Raw genomic sequence first — 17,687 nt, forward strand, 5'->3', positions numbered from 1 at the left:
TACCTTAAATGGCAACTTCTCTGTTCTCACTGCCAGACTTGCTGTCCCAAGGGAACTGATGCAGGGGCCCTGGTTGTGGTCTAACTGATGTCTTTGAAGGACTGCCTGGAAGGCATGCCCTCCTTGAATAAATGTTTGTTGGATTGAATTTAAAGTCTCATGTTCACATGGTGTTGCTTCTCTCCTGCCTAAATGTTCACTTTTGTTTTTAGTATTGCATAGAGATTGATGGAAGCAGAAACCAAAACTCTTCCCCTGGAAAATGCATCTATCCTTTCAGAGGGCTCCCTACAGGAAGGGCACCGGTTATGGATTGGCAACCTGGATCCCAAAATCACAGAGTAAGCCTAAGTCACCTTTCTTTATTTCCTGCAAAAATGGGAAGTTTGCACTGATTGTGTACAGAAGAATTTCAGATAGTGTAGGATGTATTTTGATCCTTTTATTTATGCTTTCCTTTATCTTTGAAGGGATTTCATGGTGTTATTAGGCTGTTAGTTTGTCATTTTTCCTATGTGATTCTTTCGCTTTAGGAGCAGAGACTTAGATATCCTTTAAAACAAGTGCTGCATATAACCTTCCTGCCAAAGAGGTTCTCTCATTTCCAGTATTTGAATCTTTTTATCCAGAGGTTATAGGAAATTATCTTCTAGAATCAACCTAGGGCAGTGAAAGAATAAGCAGAAGACTTCTGCCAACAGACAAAAAAGTATCACTTGATTATAATTCCTACATAGTGTTACATATTTATAGCCTCATATAGGAATCATAGCTAGAAAGAATCTTAGATGTCATCCTAGTCCTTTTGGGTTTCATTCATTACGTTATGTGAGTGCCTATTGAATAAGGAGCTCTGGTGGCTTAGTGGTAAAGGATCACACTGCCAATTCTAAGGTATGAGTTCACCAGCTGCTCTATGGGAAAAAGGATGGGCAGTCTCCTCCTGTGCAATTTACTGCCTCTGAACACTCACTAGAGGGCCAGCTATGAGTTCCAACTCAACATAGTCAACAACAACAGTGTATACAGATGTCATGTTAAAAGAGTTTTCATACTTTTTAAATCTTTAGAACTCCTTTCTTAAAGTTAGACAACTGTCCAATAGATCCTGATTCACACTGACCCTCTTGGGATTCTAAGACTATAAATCTTGCTAAGAGGAGATTGTCTTCCTTTCTCCTGTAGAGCAACTGGTATATTTTAACCTTAGACCTTTGGTTAGCAGTACAATATATAACTATGCCACCAGGCTCCTTAAAGTTAAAGTAACCAGAAGCTATATATAAAATAAAGGCTCGGATCTGCTCTAATGAAAAGAAGAGGCTTCTACACCCTTTTGTCAGCTGCTGTCCTTCCTTGCCAATCCCTGGTAAGGCTCTGAAATTTCTAGGGCTCCATAGGACACACTTGAACACCACTGGTAGGATCTAACTCTCTTATTCTACAGTTGAGGACACTGAAGCCTGAGAGAAGGAAGTGCCTTGCCCAAGGTCATAACACTAATTGAATTGTCCTGGCACCTCTTTCCATCACAGCCTTTATAATGGAAAGGAATTTCCTACTGAAAAGGTTTTTCTTCCCCTTTTCATCCAATAGAGGCGGGAAGATTGCTAGGGACAAAGTAGTAATGGGTAAATGGGTTAAGCTGCATGGAGTCACTGCCTAACACAAGTATGGAATATATTATTAGTCCTAGAAATGACTCTCTTTACAACAGACATAAAGGCAAGAGGAAAAGAGATGAAGGAACTTGCTTGATTAAGTCTAGAATGAGAAGTTGTTATTGGGTACCATCGAGGAGGACATAGATTGAAATTGGGAGTGACCAGACAGTGACGGCCACCCTGGAGGAGAAGAGGAAAGAGAAGGCCAAGATGCATTACCGGAAGAAGAAGCAGATCATGAGACTACGAAAACAGGCAGAGAAAATCCTAGAGAAGAGGATCAGCAAGTACACAGAGGTCCTCAAGAGCAATGGTCTCCTGGTCTGAGCCCAATAAAGACTCTTAATTCCTAAAAAAAAAAAAAAAAAAGAAGAAATTGGGAGTGAGGAAATGGATGTAAATTTATTAATTGGAATCGTGACAGCAAATTTAGTGCCTTGGGCCTTCCTCAAGCAAAGGTCAGCTAAATATGGGTACATTTGCAGCCCTTTTGAAATTGTTGTTGATTGCCTTCAAGTCGAGCACGACTCATAGCAACCCTAGGAACAAAAGACCTGAAATCCCTTTATTATTATGTGTTACTCCTGTATAATGTTTGTCTTGATATCAGGGACTCTGAGCAGGTTTATTCCTGTTTGCTTATATGGTTCATATCTTCAACACTGGATGTTTATACTACTTAACATCCAAATTAATGTTCATGATTCAGAGAATCTGTTTGCATCATCTGAAATTCAAGTTACAAGGTGATGTTCCCCAGGAGTACTTTCCATTCCCACCTCTGCTTGTCTGAATGGAAATATAAAGTGTGGAAACCATGTTTGTTGTGTTGCCTTCACATCCCAGTAATGAGACACTTGTTCTAATTGTGCCCTAATGTTTGGTGGAAGGGTTCACATGGACATTTGCCATCTCAGTTTATGTCATAATTTGAAGTATATGCCTGGAATGATAACTTTTGTTAGGTGCCGTTACGACAGCTATGGCTTATAGTGATCCTGTCTCAGCCTTGCTCAGTCTTGCTTCATCCTCATAATTTCCAACATGCTCAAGCCTATTGTTGCAGTCACTATGTCAGTCTATCTTGTTGAGTCTTCCTCTTACTTTTTCAAATATGATGTCTTTTCCAATGGCTGGCCTTTCCTCACATGTTCAAAGTGTGGGAGACAATCCATGCCTCCAGGAAGCACCCTTGGACGCACTTTGTCCAAGATGTCCTTGTTTGGTTTTGGCAATCTGTGGGATAGTCAGTGTTTTTCACTAATATCATATAGTCCAAAAACATCAGTAATTCTTTATTGTCCAACTTTCACATGTGTGTGTTGTTGTTAGGTGCTGTGGATTCATAGTGATCCTGTGAACAATAGATCTGAACCCAGCCCTTTCCTGTGCCACCTTCGTTGTCTCTGACACACTTGAGCCCATTGCTGCAATCAGTGTGTCATTCTGTCTTGTTGAGGATCGTGGCTTAGGTCAGGCACACTTTAGTCTTTAAAAGTGACATCTTGCTCTTTAGCATTTTAAAAGAGCCTAGCAGCAGATTTGCCCAATTCTCTAAATTTCTAATAAGCTTTATAAAAGTTTGCAGAGCACCCTCTAGTTTTCATAAGTAATTAACTTCCCACCCCAAAATTCTACTGTTGTTGTTAAGTGCTGTCAAGTACAACTCATGGCAGCACTGTGAACAGCACTCTGAATTTTGTCCTATCCTGTGCCATCCTTATCCCTGACACATTCGAGCCCCTTGCCACAGACACTACATCAGTCTATCTCATTAAGCCTTCCTCTCCTATACTGACCCTGTGCCTTTCTAAGCATATGTCTTACTTAGAGAAAGACCAACTAGATTTCTTTTTTTTTTTTATCATCATGGATAAAGATATATTTCACTCTCACCACATAAATACAAAACATCCAAATAGCCAAAACATTCAAAACAAAGTTAGTAGCCAGGTCTCAGCAACACCTACCTGCATTGGAATCGTTCATTATTTTCTTTACTGTTCGCCTAAAAAAATTAATAATAATAAAGAAAAAATCCGACGTAAATAATTTACAATAAAATTACTATTCTTTTTTTAAATGCTCTGCGCTCGTTTGTAGATTTCTTCTTGGAAGCAAGTATGGTGAAGATTCATCTCACATGCTTTAGACATGTTGTTGTTGTTATGTGTCATCTAGTCACATGAGAGTCATAGTGACTCTGTTCACAATAGCTTAGAACTCTGCCCTATCCAGAGCCAGTATCACTGTCTCTGACACACCTGCCCTTATTACCTCAGACACTGTGTCAATCCATCTCATCTGGGATCTTTCTCTCCTTCACTGTCACTCCACCTTTCCAAGCATGATGTCCCTCCAAGGACTAGTTCCTCCTGGCAACGTGCCCAAAGTATATGAGAGCTTCAAAATCCTTGCCTCCAAGGAACAACTTGGTTCCATCCTCTTCAGGACAGACCTGTTTGTTCTCCTGGCAGTCCATGGTTTGCTCAACACTCTTCTCCAGCACCACAGCTCAAAGTCATCAATTATTTACTGTCATCCTTATTCATTTGTTGAGCTCTCTGATACATAGTAATTGCAAAGACTATGGCCTGGATCAGTCTCCAGACTGACATTCTTGTTCTTCAGCACTCTGGAGAGGTCCCTGGTAGCAGGTTTTTTCCAATGTGATTTGTCTTTTGATTTTCTGACTGCAAGTGCCATAGAAGACGGCTCTGGACTCTTGGTCAGTGGTGAGAGTAGGCTGGGAACCTCTGCTTGAGGCCAGTGAGTGACTGGGGCAGAAGCTGAGAATTTTTTTTGTTTAAAACAAGTCGTTTGGGCCCTTGGGCCTACAGCTTTCGGGCCTGATTTAATTTTATTTCAAATGAACATTTCCTGTGTGGTACAGCTCTTTTCTATCATTTCGCTGTACTTAGGTGACTTAGGATTCCTGTGATAACAAATGGCGTGCCAGTGGTTGCATCAGTTGCCATAATGGTTATATATGGTTGGCAGTGTCTGGAAGAGTTCACAGATTAAGACAGGCTTGGAAAACAGGAGTTGCCACCCACTTCCTAAACATGCCTGTGGAAACTCAATGAACTTAGAGGACAATTTTTATAGAACAAGGTTAGGGTCTTTTGTTTATAGTCACCATTCGATTACACTAAATGACAACAACAGCTACATATAAAGCTTGGCCCTTGTCTCCATTTTGGAGTTAGGTGAAGTGGTGGACTCTATATGATGGAGCTCTTGTTTTGGTTGAGAATTTGTGTGGATTGTGTGTGTGGAGGGTTTCCCATTTTTTCTCTATTTGCTCTACTGAAATAACAGAGTTGCCGTGATGACGGACAACTGGGCCATCTGTGTGTCAAATACCATCATTGGCTACCCATCATGGGCAGCTTTTGTTGGCACTCCCAGATTCAGGTTTGGAAGCCGGACTGGCATCCACTTCCTAAACTACATGCCTATGGAAAGTCTAAAAACTTGGAGAAATGATGATAGTTACAGAAGGGCTTAAGGCCTTTGTTAATTTTCTGTTTATATATGTATCCTATCCTCACGTGTACTCAGTCTATATGGTGGACAAATCATTAAAGAAGTAAGACTCTATGAAGAAATATGTGGCATCAGAATGAGAGGAAATTGAAGCAGCAGCGGGATACTCCCAGATGGGTGCTTTATGATGATGAGAGCCAATGAGAATGCATACTTATGGAGGAATGGAATGAAGGAGCTCATGGATTTTGAACCATGCTCTGGTTGTTAGTTCAAACATTCTTCTAGGTCATATAGCCCTGGTCTGTCCACTTGCTATACAGAGGTATCTCGTGGTTGCTGTGATGCTGAACACTGACACTGATGTGTCAGATGCAATAATGGTCACCCATGGTGGACAGTGTTGGCTGGAGCTCCCCGATTAAAACAAGCTTGGAAACAGTAATGGTATCCACTTCCGAAATGGCTTACCTCCAGAAACCCTATGAACCTGGAGAAAGGATGAAAGTATACAAGTGTTCAGGTCTTTCGTTCATAGGGTCGCTATGAGTTACCTACAACTTGATGGCACTTAACAACAGCGACAGTGCCAAAAGTGTTAATTATGGAAGCAAGCAAGGTGAAATTGTTAACAATCTCAGTTTCTTCTCCATCCAACATGATGCTACCAGTTGGCCTAGGGATATCATGCTTGGAAAAATGGGGAGTCCGTGAAGGAGAGGAAATTGCTACTAGCTGCTGTTGTTTCCTCCTTCAAAACACCTTTCCTTTCCTATGCATATTCCTGCTACTTTTCACGCTCCTTCCAGATCTCTTTTAAAAGCTAATTTGAATGCCTTTTACTAAAACAGCCTAATGATGGTTCAAATCCATCCAGAGATGCTATGGAAGAAAGACGTAGTAATGTACTTTTATAAAGATTATAGGCAAAAAAAGCCACGTGGAACAGTTTTACTCTGTAACACAAATGTCCTCCTCTCACCTTGTTTAAAGGGAAATTGTAATAAAGATTTTCTAATATGAATGCTAAAGAAGCCCTCATGGCATAGGGCATTATGTGTTGGACTGCTATTTGAAAGGTCAGCAGTTCAAATCCACCAGCTCCTTTGAAGCAAAAAGCTGGACAGTCTCTTCCTATAAACTTTTATTGTTGCTGTTGTTAAGGTATACTTTCAAGTTGAAACTGCCCGTGGCTGACCCTCCAGCCTGTTTTCAGAGGCAGTTGATGGGAGGAGAGTGTCTGTCTTTCCCCTATGGCGAAGCTGGTGGATTCTAACTGCATGCCTTTGAGTTGGCAGCACAACTGTCTTCCACTAAGCCACCAGAGTAAGTAAAACACTGTAATTATAACCCACCCTCCAAAAAAGCTTCCACTCGATGTTTTGACATTTATATCTAGTCATTCATGTCTGTTACTTATACAGTGCTCCTGTCACTGAACAAGCATTCCCAATTGACTGTCTAACGTATTATTTTACTTCTTGTTTGTTTATCTTCACTTTGTTGTTGTAATACTATTTTAGGGTCAGCTAAGTGCCAAGAATATTTGTATGACTATAAACCTTAAAGATTTGCATTCAGGGGAATGATGATGTACTGTAACTGATGGAATTCAAACCTTTGGTCATTCTTCTATATTCTGAGACCTCTTAAATACATTTGTACCATATGTACTTTTACCTGTAAAAGGAAAACATTCAACTAAATGATCTGAACATTTCTTTTAGTTCAAACATTGTGTGTTGGTCTTATTTAATACTTAATTTTACCTTTGTTACTAGGGAAAATGACTAAGTGACTTGGCTTAGTTTACTGATGTAATTAATGATAGGACTAATTTTAATGCTTCATCTGACATATTTTGGACAAGTTGTAAGGAGGGACCAGTCCTTGGAAAGGGACGTCATGCTTGGGAGGATGGAAGGACAGTGCAGGAAAAGAAGACCCTTGATGAGATAGATGGATTGATTCAGTGATTGGGGTAATGAGGATAGGTGAGTCAGAAACAGTAAGATTGGCACAGGATAGAGCAGGGTTTAGGGCTGTTGTACATAGGGTTGCTATGAGTCGCAGGCGACCCAACGGCACGTAACAACATGCTCAAATATACTACCAGTCCAAGTAACTGAATAGTCACTATTGTTGTGAACCATAAGGTCAGAACCAACCCATAACTGACCCTCTGGTGGGTTTTCAGAGGCAGTTAATCGCACAGGAGGAGACTGACATCTTTTCTCGCTACACAAAGTATATTCCAAATATCTTTAAGCTTTGTGGAAGCCAATCTGACTCTTAAGGGTTAACAATATCCCCAAATATCATTATACAACAACAACAGCAGTGCCTTCAACAAGGAAACCAAAAAAGTTAATGTTCATGTCCTTAGACATTATTTGTTTTGTACACTGTGATTTCCACTACAAGGGACTGACTTTCTTTTCAAATGTTAAGTGTGCTTTAAAGAAAGCCAAATGAAGAGCCACTGCATAAGCATGGTTTACAAACATATAAAGTTGGTTTCTGTTGACACTTAATGTTTTGTCTTTGTCCTGAATTATGGGGTATTATTTTTATGATTCAGTTGAAAAGTTGTATCGTTTGGTAGTTATAAGTGTGATTCATAAGCCAGGCCAAAACGGTTTTTTGTTTTCTCTTCAGAAATTTTTCTTATAGAAAATTTCAGGCATAGCACAAACACCCACTTCATAATATATATAAGTTTATAAAGAAATTTTTCCTAAAATATATTCTACTCTAAAAAGAAGTAAGCTTAAATGCCATTTTATTGGTTTCCTATTGAGGTTCAGCGAAAGAGAGGAAGACCTTCCACAAGATGGATTGACAGAGTGACTGTAACAGTGAGGATGGCACAAAATAAGGCAAGGTTCACATCCCTTGTTCATAGGGTCCTTATGAGTTGGTGGCAACTTAACAATTCTGTACATCTACAAAAATAAATGAATAATATAATGAATCACTATGAACCTGTCATCTCATGTTAACATTATCAACTCCTGACCAGTCTTGTTTCTGTACCCCACCTTGAAGCAAGTCTCTAAATTACCATTGCTTTTACCTGATAATATTTTCATGTATATCTCCAATAGAATTTATATTACTCCTTGCTCTGCAGTGTGTCTATTTAGCCTCTCTGACCCTCAGTTTTCTCATTTGAAAATGAGGATAAAAGAGTACTTAACAGAATTGTAATAAGGATCAGAGTAGAGAATCATTTTGAAACACTTAGATCAGTGTCAGGCACACAGTAGACACTGGTTAAAAGCTATTTGTTGTTACTTTTGCAACCTATTTTCATCTCATCACCAAGAGTTAAATGAGCAGCTACTACATATACATAAAATTGTACTAGGCATTTTAGTAGCCAAAAAGAGATTCATAACTGACTCCCAACTAAGCGTTTTCTGTGTCTCAAAGTTCTCTTATAGATATGTTAAGAACACTGATAGATCTCCATTTGGTTCTTTTCTTACAAATTCAGGAAAATATCAGACATAGTCTCATCCTTAGTGACATTCATAGATCTGTAGACCAATTTCTTTGTTAACAATGCCAGAATTAAGAGAGAGGAAAAGTTATATGGGTAAAATAGTTGGAACACTTAGAGAAAGCAAAAGAAATAACATTTCATTGCTATTAACTTGCACCTTGCAGTATAGCCTGCAAATACAAATCTCCTATTTCTCTTGGCTTCACTTCGTCTACAAAACAAGGATGTGGATTAAATTATTGCCAGGATAAGTTCTTTTTTTTTTAAATTAAAAGTTTAATGAAATTTATAAAGAACTTGGATTTTCATTCATTCATTCATTGTTAAACATGTTCCTCCCTGCCCCTCCCCCCCAAGTTCTCTTTTTTCCTTTGGAAAAAAATTCTTTCATTATTATATGAATTCCCCCCCAGCCCACTTTACTATACATTTCTTATTCTGGACTCTTGTCATGCCAGTAATACCTAATCATATATTCCTTTTATACAGGTCTCTCCCTCATCTGTTTCAATGCTGTGTACATTATTTAGCCCCTCTTTTCTTAGTTTCCTCCAACCCCCATGTCAGTCCTGTTTTATAACGGTGGCGTTTTGCAGTATTTGTATTTTTGTGACTGAGATATTTCACTCAACATAATGTCCTCCATGGTCACCCATTTTGTATAATAATTCATGAGTTCTTTGTTTTTCAGTGCTGCATAATATTCCATTGTGTGAATGTACCACAGCTTCTCTATCCTTTCATTTGTTGATGGGCACTTGGGTTGTTTCCAACTCTTTGCTCTTATGAACAAAGCAGCAATAAACATGGGTGTGCATATATCTGCTTGGTTGGCAGTTCTGGTTTCTTTAGGGTATATTCCCAGTAGTGGAATTGCTGGGTCAAATGGTATCTCTATTTGCAACTTTCTGAGAAAGAACCATACTGCCTTCTATAGTGGTTGCACCATTTTACACTCCTACCAACAGTGAATAAAGAACCTCACCAGCATTTGTTACTTGCTGCTGTGTTGAATTTTGCTATTCTTACTGCTATTCTTATATCTCATAGTTGTTATGGTCAGATAAGTTCTAATAGGAACCTCCTTAGTGAAGGGAGAATCAGAAATAAAGCTACTTAAGTAGGAATAAGAGAAATAGGTGTGAGACTATCAGGAAAACAATTCTAACTAAAGAATAAATTATATTTTAAATGGTATTTGGATAGATAGAACACTACGAGAAATTATTCAGATGAGTTCAGATTTCCTATAGAAGAAATTTAGCATTGGTATTGAACAAAAGATTTTCATGAAATTGATATTTTGGTATGGCAATTAGCCATCAATATATAAGTTGAAAAGAGAAAGAAAATTAGGTCTGAGAGATGAAGAAATAAGAAGAGTACAGAGTTAACTGATATCCTACTATTTCTTCCCTGCAGATTTTAGAACTCCTCTACTGACTAGTGGGACAGCTGGAAAAGAGCACCAGTTTGTAGTGGAGAGGAGCTCAGTTAAGTTTAAATAATTAGCCACTATCCAGGCGAAAGTATCCGTCCAGTGAAGATTTTCAGAGATACATAAATGGAGAATGCAAGTGAGAATATTGGCAGGAGCATGGGAGAACAATCTATTTACTCCTGAAGAAACTCTCTGCCCTTAGTTTTCCTTTGTTGTGCCTGCTGCTTTTATGCTTTGGTTTGTCTGATATCACCTTTGCTGTTACTCAAACATCCTTAATTTCTTGAATTTGAAACACAGTAGAACATTAATGAAATACATAGTACCTTGTAGCATAGAGCATAAAGCATCACTTCATCATTTCTTTAAGTTTGTGAAGAAAATTATCTCTAAAACCAAATGTGCACTAAAAATTATCATAAATGTCATTTTATTTGTTTCCCACTGCCTATAGCAATAAAGTAAAGTTTCCTAACAAAGCAGAAAACATCTCACAGCTTGTTATCTGCTTGCATGTTCAGCCTCATTTCTTATTGCCTTTCCCCCATGCTCTTCCAATAGGTTAGACTTGTTTTCACCTTCATCCTCTCATGTCTTTGCACATGTTCATCTCACTGACACACACTGCTTCAATATCTCACTCCTTTTGCAAAGGCTTCTTGACAAATGCCTTCCTGCGTAATTAGACCTCCGTCATCAGTGCATTCTTGTACATATAAAAACCATTATGTGTCAGTGTCACATAGTTTTGTAATTTATTCTATTTCTCTTACTCCTGATTAGAATGTTTCCTCCTTGAAGGCAGGGACCATATAGTTTTATTCATCTAGATAGTCCCAAGTATAAACACTATAGTTCTTGGCACACAAGATTTATCTATTTTAGCATTTCTGTTAATTTTTCTAAGCCATTAGGGAAGGTGTTTGAAAGAACCATTGCAGAAAGTACTGATTAAGTTGCAGAAATATGTATGGGAATGGTGTTGCTAATTCTCTACCTCCTGGAGGCTGTGGGGCCCACATTTCATTAAGTGAAGCAAGCCTGTGATGAGTAGCAAGTTATCCCATACTTCAGCAGCAGATAAAAGTGCTTGCAGATGTGAAAGCAAGAGTCTTTAAACTTGTTTCACTATCAGAGTTTGCAGTATCCATCTCCAGGAAGCAAAATAGTAAACATGTCATTCCTTTTGTTTCAGTGTTCCGATAATTTCGAGAAATTACCAAACAAGAAAAGAAATCCTAGAGAACTTGAAAGACATAGGCCTAAGCAGATGTTTCTGGAATCTTAAGGTCGCACCTCACAGGCAGAATGTGTTTGTTAGCTTTTCAAAGGATAATCTATTGGCATGTTTTTTCCCCTGTGAATTAAAATTCATTTCCTAGGAAATACCAGTAGCCCTATCTTCCTGCTATTAAACAGAATGGCGCTAATGAAAAGATGACCCGCTGACAGAAACCCTCTGTTAAGCCATTTTGACCCACCATTCTATGGCAGTTGGTGCTGGGTTAAAGTGTGAATGGGTGCTGTAAGTGGAAGACACAGGTGAATTAAAGACCCTCAGGGAAGGACCCTTGTAGCTCATCTGTCTGTGTATTTGAGAAAAATCTCATTACTGTTGGCCTAGTCAAAAAAACCCAGCAATGCTAGAATTTACACTTGAGATTTCCCCTTTCTCCTGAGTATCAGTTTTCACATTCCTACCATCAAGAGCACTGTTTCTTGATGGAGGTTGGGATTATGGAAAGTAGGAAGCCACAGGTTGGATTCCAAACCCTACCCCACCCCACCCCGCCTTTCAAAACATTTTCAAAGACCAGAGTAATATCGATAATATGCCTTGGGGTCTTACCTCCTGCCCTAGTTCTGTTCTAAGCCTGTGTTATGTCTTCTTTGCTTCACTTTGTGTCAGGCACCTACCTGATCCAGGGTAATGAGGCTTGCTTGTTGATGTGCATTGGTATCGAATTTAGTATAACTTGTGATTAATTTCATATATACACATACCTACACACACACACACACACACACACACACATAATATCTGCCTCCCAAAGGAAATTCTCACTCAAGAATCAAATCTTGATGAGTTTCTCTTAGTAAAAACAATGCGAATATAAATGCAGCCTTAACGACAACTTTACTGACTCCCTGTGGGGTAGAATTCCCAGTAATAACAGATTTAGCATGTGGTCTGATACCTTTTTAGTATCACAGGGACAGCATTGTTTAGAGAAAGCCTTGACTCCATTTGAATAGTGTAGAGGATGCCAGGAGGAAGGCCAGAGGAAAAGGAAACGGGAGAGCTGTTGGTTTGTCTCACCCTTACATCAGATGACAGGAAGTCGAAATTGAGATTGGCCACAGCAACCTGTTAAGGCCACATCTGTTTGAATAACTCAAAAGCTCTATAGAAACCAAATATGTTTGAGAATAAGGAATCCAAGAAGAGGATGCAGGACAGAGTGGCAAGCAAAATCTTGGGGTGGACATTGTGCATGGAATAAATTTCTTTTTTGGCCATCTGCATTCTTGACCATATCCCAGCATATAACTGTGTCAGGGCAGCTGGGGTTGGTTAATTATCCACAGCTGGATTACTTACAGGAACTGGCCCCTTCCCCTGTGAGAGACCAGCCTCGCTCATGCTGGAGTTCCACGGTGTTCAAATGTCCAGTCACATCAGGAATGGAAACTCTCAAGCAGCTATAGAACACCTCTAGCTGTGGTTTGGTTTTTGGCAGTTTCTCACAAGTGCAATTTAGATATACTGGTTAAACTATAAAATCTAATAGGAAAGGCTCCTGTTGTTCTGTTTGTATGTATAAATATGTATGTGTTTGTTACGTTGTTTGTTCTAGAAGTGGGGTAAGGTTTGGCTTTGGAGTGTGGATATGTGTTTCTGCTAGAGTTCTAGCTAATTATTCATGAATACTATTCCATTGCCAAGAAATTAAAAATAAATAAATCGACACTATTTTTGAGCTTTTATCCAAAAAAGAAAAACAAATGGTGCCTGTGGGCCAGACAGCTGTTTGTTAGGTGTGGGTTTTTGTTTGGTGTTTTTGTGCTGGACAGACACATAGCCATGACAATCCTAGTTCCTATTCCAAATAGAGGCAAACAACTCTGTTTGCCAAATACACTAACAGTTTGAAGGAAGGCGAGGCAGGAGGGGGCAGCATAAGATTTTATCCCTGGGACAAGTTATTCCTTTTATCTTACCCGGCAGACCTAATAACCAAGAAAATTCCCATTCTGTACTCATGGCTGTTCTTTCTCCACAGATACCACCTCCTCAAGCTCCTCCAGAAATTTGGCAAAGTAAAGCAGTTTGACTTCCTCTTCCACAAATCAGGTGCTTTAGAGGGGCAACCTCGGGGTTACTGTTTTGTTAACTTCGAAACTAAGCAGGTAATTTAACCTCCTTTTCATAGGACTTACCAAATATATTGTAATTATTTGCACTACTCTCTTGACTGCTAGAATATTGATCCCTTATAGAAAAGAGCTGTGTCTGATTCCTATGCATATTAGTATTGAGTACTGAAGTGTATTTTCAGCAAATATATTAATGAATGTCTTTCAGAATGAACCTTCACTAGGCTCAAGGTCTATTTTTCTGACCAAATGTTTTGGGATGCCCATACTAAGTATGTGGACATCCTCTTCTGTTCTTTTCTGTTTTGTTTGCTGCTAGCCGGCAGGGCCTCCTTTTCTTTCAATAATTTTTCCTCTGGTGCAGAAACCCTGTTTGTGGTGAACCACCCACAAGCTCTATTTTATTTTGATTTCTTAAAAATGTTCCCTTTGGTGTCTCAGAGCAAATGCATTATACAAATTTGAAAATATGCAGAAGAGCATATTCTCTTTTACCCGTGACAGACTTGTGCTTTTTCTTTGTTACCGTTTTAGTTCTTCGTGTGCACACATACAGGTAAGGAAATGTAATGTAGTAGAGAGCTATTGCTCTCACTCTATAATAATTTGTTAGGACTTTTCCTAATTATTGTTTATTATTTTTATTATTAATAATTTGTATTTGTTATAAAATAATATATAGACATGAAAATATAAATATCAAAAATAATAACATTTAAGTCCAAAAATCAAGTCTTATCAGTCACTTATAACCCCACTACCTGTTAATAATAATTAATATTTTCTATCTTTTCAGTCTCTTTTTCTTCAAATTCATAACACATACTACACATAAAACACCTATAAAATAAGTAAGATCTTCTATAATATTTTATCACTGAGCCTTGGTGATGTAATGTTTAAGTGCTTGATTGTTAACCAAAAGATCTGTACTTTGAACTCAATAACCACAGGAGAACAATGTGGTGATCTGCTTCTGTGTAGACTGCAGCCTTGGAAGACCTGTTGGGCAGCTATGCTGTGTACATAGGGTCACCATGAGTCAAAATGGACTCAGCAGCAACAGAAACCCTATTTTATTCATCATACCTATTTATGTTATGATACATACCGTATTTGTTGCATTTTATCATAATTTTTTTTAATTGTTGGGGGTGTGGGTGTGTGGGGGGGTGTGTGTGTACACCATCAAATCAGATCTAACTGGTATAGGAGGAGATTGTCCCTCCTCCTCCGGCAGAGCATCTGGTGTGTTCAAACTACGCACCTCTGGGATTGCAGTCCAGCTTCTTAGCACTAGGCCACCAGAGCTTGCCTATCATAATATCTTAAGACCTCAGTTTTTAAAAGCTGCATTAGATTCGATATTGATTACATCATTTTGATCACTGCATAGTATTTTGTTAAATGAGTTATAATACAATTTGACTAATCCCCAGTTGCTAGATAGTTAGGTTGACTCCAGTGATTACCTAGTATGAATAGCACCTTAGTGAATATCTATAGCTGTAACTATATGCATATTTACTATATTTATGGTAATGGAATGATATGATTGTGATCAAAGGTCATGAATATTTTTTGTTAATATAATTACCATTTACCTTCCAGAAATGATGTACTAGTATATTCTGAGTCTGTTTGAAAATTTAGTTATTTCTCCTTAACAATGCCAGGTATTTTTCATTCTCCCTAATTTTTGCAAGTATTACAGGCAGAAAGTGATGCATTCTTATTCTAGTTGCTTAAAGTTTTTTGAAGAAACTGAAAGAACACTTTATATGGCTAGCATTTTTAAATACTTCTTTCTTCCCTAATGGTAGATTATGATAAAGTGTCTTGAGGACAATTAAAATCATTGGTCATTTTTGAGATAGATTAGTTTAAAAACAGTGAGTTTTAAGACACAAAGCTTGACTTATATTCCTAGTTTTTCTTAAATTTGAGCAAGTCTCAGCCTCTTTCAGCTTCAGTTTTCACTTGAAAATAAAACACATCCCCTGCTGACATCTGATTACAGAGAATGCCATTGAAGTCCTGCTTCACCAAATGAAACTTAAAAAAGAAGGAAGTGTCTTATATATCCCACTAACTTGCTGTGTTATCATGAGGCAAAAATGCGTGGCACACATTGGGTACTTAATAAATATTTGTTGAGTATCATCTGAGCAGGCTCTGAAGAAACAATAGAATCACCCAGGAGAACCCTACTGGGTACACTTTAGTCTCAGGTGATCCCTAACTTCTAGGACTTCTTTCTTCTTCTATTCCTTAGGGACTTCTTCATCCTAGTAAACATGGCTGAATGCCACAAAAGAGGCACAGCAGCTTTGACCAGATAGGAAGATACAGGCAGGTCCCCTGGGAGTGATTTAGGAGTGTCTATTGTCAGTCAACCTTCAGGAAATTCCTTTAAACTTTTTTAGTTAACTTTTTCTTTTAACCTTTTACATAAATCTGATAGAAGAATAGTTAAGATTTTGAAGTTACGAAAACCTGATGCCAGATTGACTCACACAAATACCTTGTTCATAATCTCTTTGGCTCACTCATCGTTGTACCTCATTTCCCTCACTCCTAAAACTTTTTTAGCCATTACTGTCTCCCAATTTTGGACCCAGGGAAGAAGCCATAGTCCAAGATGTAATTCCAGGTCCCTTGAAGAAAGTAATTTCTTAACTTAGTAGGTGCTACCCTAACTAACAGAAATGTGCAGAAATATTCAACTAATAAAAATAATAATATTAAGATTTGTAGAGTCCGTACTCTATGCTCTTTGTATGTACTTTGAATCCTAACAACAGGCAATGGATTATTTTTGAGTCCTTTTACCGCCCAACAAGTGATAATCATATTTTACAGGTGACAAAGTGCTAATATTCCAATTTAAGAGACCTGCTAAATATCACAGTGCTAGCAAAAGATAGAACCAGGATTTGCATTTTTGACTGACTTCAGAAAGTTCATACCTTTTGTTTTATTATGCATTTTTTTACTGTAAAGCCTTTGCCAATCATTACCAAAATCAATTTAGTTAGAAATTCAGCCATTAAAGGTAGTAAAGCCCTGTGACAGTACCTTCAGAGATTCTGGCATTTGAACATTTAACTAACATTGATCCCTTTTCTGGACAGGAAGCAGAACAAGCCATCCAGTGTCTCAATGGCAAACTGGCTCTATCCAAGAAACTGGTGGTACGATGGGCTCACGCACAAGTCAAGGTACGTACCGGAGGCTAGAAAGGCAGCATCAGACCTCATCCTGAATGAATTTTCTGAAAGACAGTTGTCCACTTACCCATTTGCATCCAATCCTCTTCACATCTGGAACAGTCATACTTTGGTCTCCTACTTGTATTTACCATGTGTGTTGCCAGATTTTTCTTTTGAGAAACATCTCAGGAGGGATTAAGTTCCTTCGTTGTTTCTTTCCACATGCCCACAGATCCTGCTTTTGATTGATTTTTCCATGTGGCTGATGTGTATACTCAAACCTCTATCTTTTTTTTTTAGTAGAGGTTATTCTTTGGAGGAAAAAAATGTATTTATTTTTAAAATTAGTTGCTCTAGGCATTATTAGACTCTTCCCAGCCTCTTAACTCAGGGGAGAATTTGAATATGTTTACTCTAAGTGCTTAAGAAATGGATGGTTTGTATGAATGTTTAAAGCACTGGCATCTCTTTATCCAGATATTTTGAAAGTTATTAGGATGTGGGTTTGTAGGACTTTGCAGTGCCTGTATTGTCTTTTAAGTCCAGAGAAGTGACAATAAGCACTCTTGCTTATCCTGTAGTTGGTCTCTTGGCAGAGAGCACAGAAAAAGCTAAGACAATTAAAAAGGAGACAGGGAGGTGGTTTGAGGATCTCATTCTATGGCAGCTGGCACCAAGCTGGTGAGGTGTATGGATCAGGAGTTGATGCTCTTTTTTTTCTGCTGTGGGACCTTGACAAACTTTTCCTTTGAAAAGATATGTGGCAGTTAAAAGTCAGAGTTCAGTCTTTAACTATGTTGCACATACGTCCTACCCAACAAACTTCTCAGCAAAGAGTCATAGAAATGAATCATATTTAAGCTTAGTGTCCAGGCTGAAAAAGAAAATAAAATCTCGATCTTCACCCTGAAACCCACAGCGTCCCTTTTCAGCAGGAAGTAGCTAAGAGAATACGCCATCCCCTTTTCCTTATGACTCAGGGTGAAGTCTCTCTC

At 38.5% G+C, this 17,687-nt stretch overlaps 1 protein-coding gene across 1 annotated transcript in view; it reads left to right on the plus strand.

Annotated features, from left to right (window-relative positions):
• Positions 1-212: 212 nt before the first annotated feature.
• Positions 213-17,687, plus strand: part of RBM18 (RNA binding motif protein 18) — a 24,314-nt gene continuing 6,839 nt past the window's right edge. Inside the window, exons 1-3 of the mRNA XM_006890680.1 lie at positions 213-341; positions 13,387-13,513; positions 16,615-16,701. Of these exons, the coding sequence (XP_006890742.1) occupies positions 229-341; positions 13,387-13,513; positions 16,615-16,701 (327 nt within the window). The 5' untranslated portion in view covers positions 213-228. The remainder of the gene's footprint in view (positions 342-13,386; positions 13,514-16,614; positions 16,702-17,687) is intronic.

The sequence above is a fragment of the Elephantulus edwardii genome, unplaced genomic scaffold (genome assembly GCF_000299155.1).
Source record: "Elephantulus edwardii isolate Elephantulus edwardi_28Jun2011 unplaced genomic scaffold, EleEdw1.0 scaffold00092, whole genome shotgun sequence".
Lineage (NCBI taxonomy): Eukaryota > Metazoa > Chordata > Mammalia > Macroscelidea > Macroscelididae > Elephantulus > Elephantulus edwardii.